Consider the following 12,918-nt stretch of genomic DNA (forward strand, 5'->3'; position numbering starts at 1 on the left):
CTGAACATGGGGGTGTATGACATATGGTGGTCCAGACCTTATTTTGGGGTTCAGCGCTTTCGAACTCTCCTCAGTGTTTTTGGTTGAAATCTTGAATAAGTGACGAATAAGGAATGAATAAGGAATTGGGAATTTATTTATTTATTTATTTATTCGACTTGCTACCCTGCTCTAACCCCCGAAGGGGTCTCTGAGCAGCTACAGTTACTCATTATCCCTAACCTATGGCCACAATTCTTAGGGGTGGGGACATCCCTACCGGCACCCAGTGGAGGGGTTTCTTTCTCGGGTCCAACTTCATCCTCCTTGCCAAACAGGGATTTGGCTTGCTTTCACTGGCTACATTCAAGCTGCTATACTTTTCTTCAGTCAGACCCAGCAGGAGGATGAGTTCGGCAGCTGCCAGCAGCCATGAAAGCCCCTTCAGGCAAACTATACCAAAGCTTTCAGTTATGCATACTTGGGCTTCCTTTCGAAACAGGATTCCTGCTGTATTGCTGTTTTATTTACAATTAGACTGAGCACTGTTGCATGTAGAAAATGCAGACTATCATAACAAAGCAAACAATTCATTTCTAAAAAATTTCTTTATAAAGGGAGCTCAATGAAGAAACTACCTGGGGTAAAGGTCTATGAAGTAGTATATCCACAAAAAATTCATGCGTTGCAGAAAAGAGATGCAGAAGGAAGTCAGAACGCCCACCAAAAGGTAAGAAAAGGCTGTCTTTTCCTCCCATCCCCTCACTTTATTGTTGATAGGTGTGGTCAAGGTGCATGTAGGACCTGATTTTTAGAAATAAACTTTTAAAAACAAAATCACTGAGACCAAAAACTGATCTCTTCCCTGAAAGTTTAAACTCAGGCTTTTGGGGCACAGTCCAGGAAACTGATTTACTAGCTACTTCGTGTACTCAACAGGGTTTATAGTTAATTTTTTTTTCCATCAGCCACTCCCCTGGGTTTTAGGGCAGCCATTAGGGTTGCTAGGGTCCCGGTCACACAAGCGGGATGATCCACTGCCAAAGGGAGGCAAATTAGAGCCGGAGCAAAAAGAACCGCGGGAGCGCGATCCAACGTGCCCCCGCGGCTCCGTGCTCCAGCAGCCAATCACACGTTGTGCAGCAAACTGGCAGTAGCGTGGTTGTGGACATGCATGGGACGGGGAACAGCGCTGGCTGCGACAGGCTACCAGCGATTCCTCGACCAGATGCCTGGAGTTGCCGCGCATCATCCGGAAGGTAGTGCTCTGTTGCTAGTACCTTTTAAATGCGCGTTTTCGGGCCGAAGGGACAGATTTGGGACAGGTGCATGACACTTCCCAGATGTTGCGGTGTGATCGCACCCGCTTGATGCACCCCCGATCCGTCCCTCTTGAGGGGCAAATCCTCCCGTGTGACCGGGGCCTAAGTATTGGCCTTGAGTTTGGGACTCCTACTTAAAGTACAAGATAGCCAGCTCCAGGTAGGGATATACTGGAGATTCTGGGGGTGGAGCCTGAGGAGGGTGGGGTCCGTGGTGAATACTTCACTTCTTCAAAGGATAGGCTTACCACATGCCCACTTCCATTGGGCAATTCCCTTACTGCTGCACTTGCATTTCCACTGCTGCAATGTTCATGGGGGGGGGGAGAGGAGTGTCATCTGACCATGAAGTCACATAATTTTTAGGTCATGCTCTAGGATTCCCTCCAGTCTCTATGATTCTTACCACAGAAATATGGAGAGATTCCCAGAGCGTTATCCAGAAGTGACATCACTTGGGGTTATAGTTCCAGGTGGAAAGCCATGTTGGTCTGAAGCAGTAGAACAAATTTAGAGTTCAGTGGCACCTTTAAGATCAACAAAGCTTTATTCAAGATATGAACTTTTGGTCCGGTTTTGGCGCTTTAAATGATGGTGTCATCTCTTGGTTCCTCCGAGAGACGTGTGCCATGAATCGGGGATTAGGAGGGAGCGTGATTGTGCACGCTCCCCCATGAAGCCCATAGACAGTGGGCTTCTAGCCGGGGGGCTTTGGAGAGCCCTACCTCCGGCTACTCTCTGCCCTGAAGGTCCTGCCCTGATTCCCAGTACTGGATTAGAAGCAACTACCGGGACAAGCATTTAGAGGTTTAGCGATTTTCTCTGCCTGACGTGATCCCAGGGGCCGTCTTAGGACCTGGTGGATCGATTAAAGGATTGATGAGTGAGTTGCCGTTGAAATGAGACACTAAAGCCTAGAAGTGAAGTCCCTCTACTATAAGCGTATAAACGGAGGGGGGGAGGGGACGCCCTATCTCCCGATGTTTTAAGCAAATGCAAAAGCAAGGATGGAGGGACTGATCAAATTTTGGCGATGGGCTGTAGCGGAGAGTTTTTCTAAAAGAAAGCTGAGTGTTGTTTTTTTTAATTTGCACATGTGCATGGGCAGCACAACATGTCCTTGTTGAAGGAGGTGCGTGGTGGGTTTTTAAAAGAAAACTTTTTGCACATGCGCATAGACGTGACAGCGCATCCTTGTTGATCCGTGCATGTGTAGAGTTTTTTTTAATGGCGCCCGCTCAGGATGGTCTGACGTCAGACCACCCCGATGGGAGGATTGCACACTGGTGGAACAATCAGACGGGTGAAAGTCCACAGTTGTCCCGCAGGTAACCGAAAACCCCAGATTTAAAGTGGTATCTTTTAAGTACGGCTCCGAAGTGTGGCATAACGGGATGCCCACAGAAGAGGGACATTTCCCAGATGATTGTGTCTGGACATTACCTTTAGATCCGTGAGGCAATCGTGCCTCGCGCAGATCTAAAGAGCCGTCTGATCGGACTCAATGATTTGGAAACTTCAGTTGGTGCAAATTGCAGCAGCCCATCTGTTATTGGGGGCTAGCTGGTGAGACTCCTAGTTTAAAGCCTTTTCACTGGCTGCCTGTTCATTTCTGAGTCCAAGGTGCTGGGGCTTATCTCTAAAGCTCTCCATGATCTGGAGTAGGCCCATGTGCCTGAAGGATAGTCCCTCTCTGCATGTTCTCGTGTGGCATCTTACTCCTCCCAGCAAGGTCTGCTGTCTGTGACCCTCCATGTAAGGCGTGCTCTGCAGTGGCAATGCTTGGGCTTTCTCAGTGGCTGCTTCATGCCTGTGGAACAGCACCCCAGAAGAGGTCAAGGGATGCTTTTGTCTTTTTGTCTTCCTGGTCAGAACTATTCTTCAGAGCTTTTGGGACAGTCTGAGAAATATTGCCCATCCTGTGCCTGTGGCTGCTAACCTCCAGGTGGAGCCTGGAGACCTTCCAGACTGACAACTGATTTACAGACTACAGAGCTCAGTTCCACTGGAGAAAATGGCTGCTTTGGAGGGTGGACTCCTTGGCATCATACCCCTCGGAGGTCCCTCCCCTACCCAAACCCCACTCTTGCCAGGCTACACCCCCAAATCTCCAGGAATTTCCCAGCAAAGAACTGGCAACCATACCTGTGCTGGCAATCTCCAGGGGACTTTTGTAGGGTGTAGTGTGGGGAGGGAGAGTGCTGCTGGCATAGTGATGTCACTTCCAGGTGATCACCAGGAAGAAATGTCACCATGTGAGAGACACACTAAGAATTCGCCTAACCTCTCTAGTAAAGATCATAAAGACCAGGGAAGTTCCCAGAGCATCTCAGTTGCAGCAGTGGAAAGTGGTGTCGCTGTGTCCATGATGTCAGCACCCCTCCCTGAGTTTTTTCCCGACAGCTCAATTACTTGATGGTGGGTGAAAGCAGGCAGGGCCAGGGGGTTGCCCACTGCGGGTGGTCAACTGGCAGCCTTAAGTCTGAGTCCGGGCCAAAGGGAATATTTTCTAGCTGTGCACATTTTAGAGGGGTGATTTTAATGTAGCTTCAGTGTTTTTTTAATTATTTCAATGTTTTTAACTATGTGATTTTTAATACAGTTTTAATTGCATTGTTATTACCGTTACCTGCCTTGATTTCTGACTCTGCCAGGAGAATGGCAGGTATATAAATATTTTAAATACATGACATGTATAAAGGCCACATGATTGTGTCTACACACTCACCATGTCACAGAATCCATGCAGTACAATTCCTTGGCGGTGGAGCCTGGGAAGGCAGGGTTTGGGGAGGCAAGGGACTCAGCAGGGTATAATGCCATGGAATCCACTAGGGATACCAGTCTCCAGGTAGGGCCTGGGGATCCTCAAGAATTTCAGCTTGTCTACAGAAGACAGAGATCAGTTCCCCTGGAGAATATGGATGGTTTGAAGGGTGGACTCTCTGGCATTGTACCCCAGTGAGGTCCCTGTCCTCCTCAGGCTCCATCTTCAAATCTCCAGGAGTTTCCCAACTTTGATCTGGCAACCCTATCCCCCACCCCCCACCCCGCTGGCAGGCAGAGGAGACCTGGCAACCCTACTTAATAATCAGATTGACTGGGTATATTTGAGGGAGCAGTTAGAGAAGTGCTCTTGCTGGCTTGATACTTGTAGACTGTCCACGGAACTGGGGACACTCTTTTAGTGGGACCCTGATGAACTGGCAGAGTCCATGAGCCTATATATTTTGTGCATCTTTCTAACTACCATATTTTATGCCATCCTTCCTCCAAGGATCTCATGACACTGTACATGATTGGCCCTCCATTTGATACTCATAAGAACTCTATGAAGTATGTAGGGTGAGACACAGTGTCTAGGCCAGGTTTGTCCAGTGAGATTGATAGCTATGTGGAAATTTGAACCCTGGCTCGACCCAGACTAGGTCCCACACCCTAAATGCTACTCCAGGATTCAGAAATTATGCTGGATGGACACTGGAGAATAGAGGCCTGGGAGACAACAAGCCCGATTCTGTTCCCTCTTCCGCACACAGTCTGTCCAGTTGTGACATCTGCACAGGAGTTAAATTGTTCAAAATATGTTTTTTTGATTATTTTGATTTGCTTGGTGTTTTTTTACACATGTAAGCATCCATTACTCATTCACATTAATACTCTTAAATACAGGCCAAGTATGAAGATGCTGTACAGTATGAGATTAAAGTGAATGGAACAAAAGTGGTCCTTCACCTAGAAAAAAATAAGTAAGTTCCAAGAGCATCCCAATTTTTACTGGCAGAAAATATGTTTGTTAAACTCATTCTTATGCTAATATCTATTTCTACTGATACTGTTACTGTAAAGAGGCTTTCATTTTTAGTAGCATCTCATTTTAGTAAAATAACTATTTTCATTAGAAACATAACTGTCCTACAATACATTACCTCAGCAGCTATAGTGTATAAAATGACAGCTATGCACTGCCTGATGTTTTGGTGCTCCCATTGTATGACACTTTAGTATTCATGTACATCCATTCATTTACATATATCTGCAGCAGAGATAAGGAACAATTGCGACCTGCTCAGAAATTTAATTTCTAGACACTTTCTGAGGAAAAAACTGAAGAAAGACCATGTTAGCAACTGACAGAACATTTTAATGAAGAGTAGAAAGTAGGGGTTGCTCCTGGTAATTAATGCGAGCTGAAGCATATGCATGCCCCCACTTACCCCCCGTGGTCAAGAATTTTTCCAGATGACTGCTTGCACATGGGAACCAAAGTTTAGACATAGACTTAGGGTTGCCAGCCTCCAGGTGGGGCCTGGAGATCTCCTGCTTTTACAACAGACCTCCAGCTGACAGAGATCAGCTACCCTGGAGAAAATGGCTGCTCTGAAGGGCGGACTCTATGGCATTGTAGCATGCTAAGGCCCCTCCTCTCCCCAAACCCCGCCCTCTTTCGGATCCACCCCCAAAGTCTCCAGATAATTTCCAACTCAGACCTGGCAACCCTACTGGGTTGCCAACCCCCATGTGGTGGCTGGCGATCTCCCAGAATTACAGTGGGTCACCAGACTACAGCGATCACTTCCCCTGGAGAAAAGGGTTGCTTTGGAGGGTGGATTGTATGGCACTATAACCTCCTTAGGTCCCTCTCCTCCCAACCCCGCCCTCCCCAGGCTCCACTCCCCAAAATTTCCAGGTATCTCCCAACCCAGAGCTGGCAGTCCTAGAAATGACATTGTAGTTGCTGTTCGAAGAGTTCATTATTTTCTAAAACTATGACAGGAAAATGCTTCAAAAATCATCTCAGACCTTTTTACAAGTCCTCTCCCCTAACCTACCTTACTGGGTTGCTTTGAGGATAAAATGGAAGAGGGTGAATCATGTCTGCTGTCTTTGGAGGGAAGGGCAATATAAAAGTGTGGTGACTGGAAAGATGTATGCACAATTAACTCTGTCGCCTTACTCAGGGGGCCTTGCGAAAAGCAGCATTACCAATTGCCTAGATAGTCCCCGACTCCCAGCAGAGCATTTATAATCTTTTAACACAAACTGTAGACTAAGATATAAATAAGATAATGAGAAGTACAATTGCTGCTTGGCCAGTATCCATGTAATAACTAACCAGCTCAACAGGCTTTCTTGGTCCCTTGGATTGGCCAGGGCATCACGTTTTATTAAGTAATTTATTAAGTAATTCAGATTCAAGGAACAGGCATGCTTTGAAATGATGTCTTGGATACAAAAAAAGCTTGTCTTATCTGGCCAGCTTGCTCTGTTGTAGTTAAAATGGGAGCCTTATATTCATCTGCAAGTTTAGCAGCCTGGCCAAGTGAAGCTTGGCTACTACAGGGGCTAGGAGCCAGGAAGTAGTTGGTCCAGAGCTCACTAAGGCCACCGCACCCACTGTGTTTCAGTCAGACTGTATCTTACAGCTTTCTGTTTTTATTGAAAGGAATCACCTGAATAGCCCTAAATTTATCTGTACATTTGTCACTATCAATTTTCTAAGAAGCAGATTTGATAAGAAACCAAAACAAACTGCTCTGGAGATTGGAAGAATGAGGTTTCTTAATGGGAACTAGCCAGTCAGTGCTTCTGCTTGAAGTCTGCAAAAGCTCCCCCCTCAACTGAGTCATGAAGAAGAATAGATGTGTTCAATCTGAATGTGATGAGAGCAATTTCAGAATGGCTTCATTGCTCTTATAAATGTTATATGCACGTTGACCTTAGCCTGTTGCTAGTGATAAACCACCAAGTAACAAGCCCACAAGATATCAGTGTGTGTTTTAAAGCTGGTAGTTGCTTCTCTTTTTGCTTCATTCTATATGCCAACCTAGCAGTGCAAAAGCAAGAAATTGCAAGTAAATAAATAGGTACTGCTTCGGTGGGAAGGTAACAGAGTTCTGTGTGCCTTGGCATTTAGTCATGCCGGCCATATGACCATGGAAAAAGTCTTCGGACAGCTGGCTCTTCGGCTTGGAAATGGCTGGCTCTTCGGCTTGGAAATGGAGATGAGCACCGCCCCCTAGAGTCGGATTTGACTGGCTTTCAAGCAAGAGAAACCTTTACCTTATGTCACAGAGAAGTTTATATTCCTGCCCCTCTCCTTTAATTTTTTTACTCTGATGCTAAAAACAAAGTTACAGTACCATTGACAAATGGCAAAGGATGACTGCAGACATAGTACATAATTATCTTTGGTTCAGTTTAATTTTGCCTTGAATAACAAACCCATTGTATTCTTTCCAGGGATCTTTTTTCCAAAGAGTACACTGAGACTCATTACTCCCATGATGGCACAGAAATTACAACCAGCCCTCAAATTGAGGTAAAGTTCAGAAAATTTTCTACCAAGTCATGTGTGTGTCTGTATTAAAGATGGTTTCTGCATTTCTTATCCTTGATGTTTCAATATGAAAATGCCCATTACAATTCCTTCCTTGTGTCACATGTTCCATACCCCAGATCATTTCCTGTCCTCATTTTCTACTGCAGCTTGATGGATCCAAATGGTTCTTTTACCACATGCTTTGTTGCACATTTGCAGCTGTGTAGGGATGTTTCCTGTCTTTTGTTTACAGCTCTCTGCTTGTTGCTGTTGAATGTGTAGGTTCCTTTGTGTTATGTTTGCATGTTCCATCAGTTTTTCCCACTTATACATCTAATCAGGGCTATTTTTGGGCAGGAACGCGCAGGAATGGAGTTCCGGCTGGCTCCCGAGTTGGCCATGCCCAGCAGGAACTCATTAGCATAATAGGCCACACCCAACAGCAGAAACTCATTAGGATTGGCTACATTAGGGGTGTGTGGCCTAACATGCAAAGGAGTTCCTGCTACAAAAAAAGCCCTGGGTTTTGACAACAAACAAGGTAAACAGAAGAACAAGCAAAAGGTGGGTGTGGCTGGATGACCACATTTCTGGTAACATGGGGGTGCAGCCTAATGTGCTAATGAGCTGTGTTGTCAGGGGTGTGGCATAATATGCTAATGGCTTTCTGCTGTTGGGTGTGGCCTATTATGCTAATGAGTTCCTGCTGGGCTTTTTCTACAAAAAGAGCCCTGCATCTAATATATATGTATATATAATAACTCAGGGGTTTGGGAACACAAATAATGTGGGATCAGTTTGGCTGGAAGGAACTGATTTGAGTCACACAAGTGAGAAAGTGAAATGAAAATGGGGGGTTGTGGGCTGAAATTAAAGTGCTCCAAAATTCAAGTACGTTCCCTACAGAAAGGCCAAACATTTTACCGCACATCCTCATATACATTTTACCTCAACATTTCTCTGGCATGTGAAATTCTCCTCTCTGTTTGACAGGACGGTACAGTTGTGCCTTTGATATTACTTTTGTTGTATGGTTATTGCTTTAATTACAACTTTGGGTGTGCTGTGTATGTGTTTGTAAGCCTGTCTGAAGGGGCTTTAAAAGAATCATGAAATGGAAACTATGGATGAATATGGAGGCTCTGTTTCATGCCCTGCTAATAAGGGTATCATTGTGTGGATGAATCGTGGATGAAAAGTTCTTCCACGGGTCATGTGGTACAGAGATGTTGCGGACCTCCAGGGAGATTAGTCTGGTGAGAGGAACTGCTAGTTTTATCTGAAGGGAATGTTGTACACTCCCTCCCCTTTGATCTCCTGTCCTTCCCTAATAACTGGACAGTTTCCCTCAGATGGCTCTCTGTCAGCCACATTCCCTCCTCATTGAGAATCTGTTCTTCTACATAACAATAGGTGATGAGGTGTAACAATAAATTGAAACTGAATGTAAATAATGTCCCTTGGCCTCAATGTACTGCATGTGATGTTTCGTTCTAGCATACATTCAGTCCCGCACTGGCTTAGAGTCACTCTGATTCAGCTTTATTTGAGGGCAAGTATTTGCATGCCATAACTGTACTGTGATCAGCTGCACTGTTTTCTGTATGAATTCATTGCAAATGGATTTGATAGGGGGAACATTTTAACCTTTGTTGGCACTCTGTGTTTGCTCAGCAGTGTCAGCTTTTGAAGTCTGCATTGCAGAGACACTATTGACATAGATTGATGTATGGCAAGTGTGTGTATGTGAACCTGGATGTGTCTGCATCTCCAGGAAGATGTGTAAGGCAGTTAATCAGCTGGGTGGGCCTTACAACATAGAAGGGCATTTTGTTCTTGCTTCCATTCTTGCTTTTGCTTTGTACTTATCTGTTGGTTAGTTTATTGTAATTAGCCATTGGCTATTACAAAAATTACAAAACACAAATTGTGAACAAGCTATAGGTTAGAGTCAAAATATACAAAAATACTAAAGATCAGAAATTTATAATCCCTTTGTCCTCCCCTACTGTCAGGTTACATACAGGATCTGAGATCTCTGGGGGCAGATACATTTTGTTATCAGGTATGGTAGGACACCTTCCAAGGCTCATGACTCTTCAGTGGTCACATGGCCAACAAGAGAAGTTTGGCTCATGCACTCCCACAAGAAAATGGGAGTTCTCCAAGCTCGGTCCGTGCAACATCACATAAACGTCTGTGACAATTGCCCATTTCCTCATGAGAGGGGCACTTGGGAAAGGCAGCTAGAGAACCATGTTCACAAGATCTTTTGCTTTTCCCCGGATGCCTCTCCCACCAACAAACGGAAGATTGTTTCAGAGACACCTGCAACATCACAGAGCCCTCTGGGGCAAGCTCTCATTTTCTGATTGGAGAGATGCTGGAATGTGCCCTGCCTCACCATTGGCTGAGTGATAGGTTAGACAGTGTGTGTGTTAAGGGGGAGATGCAGTGGAGGAGGGAGAGGCATGGCAATGTTAGTGAGGGGGTGGTGGAGGACATCTGACCCAAGGTCTCTCTGTTGTCAGATGTGCCTTTAGATCTGACTCAGCTGCAAATGCCTGACAGATCTAAAGGGCACAATCAGACAGCAACATCTGGGAAAGATCTTGCAGCCATTGGCACCCTGTGCTGCCTCGCCACGGTAGCGGAGTTAAAAGACATTGGTGAAAGTCCGGTCTCAATGCTTGCCGATGGGCCCCTGACAGATTTCCCCCTGTCTGATTGCTCAAACACGCACTCAAGCCGTTGGGATGGTCTGCTCATTCCATCCCAACTCAGTGCTGTTCCCCCCCCCTCGCTTAGCAGTATGCGCATAACCGCATACTCCATGGGGAACCCTCTGTGTGGAGGTGCGATTCCTCATTTATGTGCGTGGGAAACAAAAGGCAACCCTCCCCCACTCACCTGCATGTGCCGTCTGATCATGCAATGATGGGCTGAGCCCGCAGCTACAAAGGATGTGTGATCGAGCAATACCGTATCAATTTCAACCAGGGGAAATAGGCTCACTTCCCCTCTGCAACAAATGGCATGTCTGGTTGCAGCCTATGTCTTGCTGTGGAAAGTCTCTGTTCCGTTTTAGCACGCAGAAAGAAATTGACAAATTCTTGCAGTTATTCACAATAAAGAAGATTAAAAATTAATTTATATTGAGTATACTGTTTGTTAAAACAGAGCTACGGGGAGAAAGGGGTGACTGTTGAGAAGATGTTATATTTTTAAAGACTGTTTGTTACAGCTAATAAAGCACACCTTAGGGCCAAACTACATGTTACTCTTGTTTTGCTAAATGTAGCTATGGAGAAGTTGTTCATTTGATCTGAAAAATAGTGCAGGGGTGTGGGTGGAAATATACTAACCTTTTTAACCACTCAATTTTCTGGCTCTAAATAGCTTCTCTTGACCTGGGCAGGGGGTGTAGTGTGGATACAGGCACCTTTAACATCATAACATCATATGAAACTATCTCTGATGTTTTCAACAGGAAACTGGTTAGCAATGTTCCTTTTTAGGAAAATTAGGGATGTCTTTATGAGGGAAAAAAGACTGACACATTGGCTATGTTGAGAATAAACACTAACAAATAGCCAGCTTTAATTAGTTTGAATACAAACCATAGAAATAATATCAATCAAAATAATGCTACAAAAAATCTGAAAGATACCACAAATGACCAAGTTCCTCACAATGGGGAGGAGTTAACCCTGGAGCAGTTTGTTCATCTGTATAGACAGAAGTAAGCACTTGGTGAATGGTTGTCTGCGTCAACCAACTTTGTCAGTGCTCTTCAAACTTTCCAGACCTGAAGCTAGGGCTCCAGGTGGGGCCTGGAGATCTCCCAGAATTAAAATTGATCTACAGACTAAGAGATCAATTGTCCTGGAGAAAATGGCTGTCTTGGAAGGAGGACTCTACGGCATTATATGCCACTGAGGTCTCTCCCCAAACCCCATCTTCCCTAGGTTGTACTGCCAAACGTTGGCAACAGTACATGGTGGGACCCAACTGTAAACCCCCCCCCAAGTAGAAGAATGAGATCCAATGAGCTACAAGCACGTAACATCAAAGGGTTACCAACCTACAGGCAGAGGCTGGAGTTCTCCTGGGATTGCAACTGATCTCCAAGTGATAGAGATCAGTTTCCCTGGAGAAAATGACCACTTTGGAAGGTGAACTCTATGGCATTATACCCCACTGAAGTCTCACCCTTCCTCAGATCCCACCCATCTCCAAGATCTCCATAAATTTCCCAACACAGAGCTGGCAACCCCATGTGACTCTGCCAGGAAGAGGAGAAGCCACAATGAAGTATTAAGCCATGCACTGTAGTGAGGAACAAGCCAACACTGGCAGGTTCAGAGATTTGCGGACTTCCTACAAAGAGCTAGCTTTCTTGAAGAGAGTGGGTGTTCCACTGCAAGCACATGGATGAGATCTTGAAGGATTGATTGCCAGGGGTTAGGTGGATGGTCAGATGGGGGGAGATAGTGAGAAGGCAAGAGGCTTTCTGAGGCCCCGGTCACATGGGAGGTTTAGGGCCGGAAGAGGAATGGATCGGGGGCACAGCAAATGGGCGCGATCCCACCGCAACATCTGGGAAGCATTGCGCACCCATCCCCGATCCGGCCCTTCAGGCCGAAAATCCGTAGCTAAAAGAAACCACCTACAGAAGTGGACTTACCAGAAAGGCCGCATCAAGTGCGGCCATGGGATTGCCGGTGCGTCCTTCTGCCGGCGCATCCGAGGCTCCTGGCCAAACTGCGCATGCGCACGCATGCGCAGCTGGCTGTCTCGGTCTCCGGTCGGTGGCTTCCTCCCCAGGATCTGATCGTGCCGGGGAGCAACGGCATGGCGGCTCAGGGGATCTATGTGATCCCGCCGCCACATGTTTCTTTTGGTCCGGCTCTGAATAGCCGCACTTTGCCAGTGTTTTTTTCTGCCATGTGGCAGGGACCTGACTCTGCCTATGTTAAAGGTTACCTCTGAGTGACCTTGCCTTGCCATTTGCATAGACAAGGAGGAGGCAAGGAACACTTGCTCTTTACAATGCAGGCCTTTCCAGAAAAGCAGTAAAAAAGATTGGCAGCTCTGTAGGGGCTCCTCACTCAATAGACAGGGCTCTATGAAAGCTACTGCCTTGTGTCAACTTTGAGATGGGTTGAGCAGAACTGCAAAAATATTCAGGATCTGAGTACTGTTGATGCCAGTCCTGAATATATTAATTGCACATCAATCTCTGGCTCCAGTCCAGAGAAACTAAGCCCCACTGAAGTTAATGTGACAAATAGC

The 12,918-nt window shown here is 45.9% G+C and overlaps 1 protein-coding gene across 1 annotated transcript in view; it reads left to right on the plus strand.

Moving 5' to 3' along the window:
* LOC107124339 (zinc metalloproteinase-disintegrin-like ohanin) overlaps positions 1-12,918 on the plus strand; it is a 79,142-nt gene that overhangs the window by 18,150 nt on the left and 48,074 nt on the right. Inside the window, exons 2-4 of the mRNA XM_015427784.1 lie at positions 597-709; positions 4,974-5,050; positions 7,545-7,623. Of these exons, the coding sequence (XP_015283270.1) occupies positions 597-709; positions 4,974-5,050; positions 7,545-7,623 (269 nt within the window). The remainder of the gene's footprint in view (positions 1-596; positions 710-4,973; positions 5,051-7,544; positions 7,624-12,918) is intronic.

Source organism: Gekko japonicus, unplaced genomic scaffold (genome assembly GCF_001447785.1).
Source record: "Gekko japonicus isolate JY-2015 unplaced genomic scaffold, Gekko_japonicus_V1.1 scaffold498, whole genome shotgun sequence".
Taxonomy (NCBI): domain Eukaryota; kingdom Metazoa; phylum Chordata; class Lepidosauria; order Squamata; family Gekkonidae; genus Gekko; species Gekko japonicus.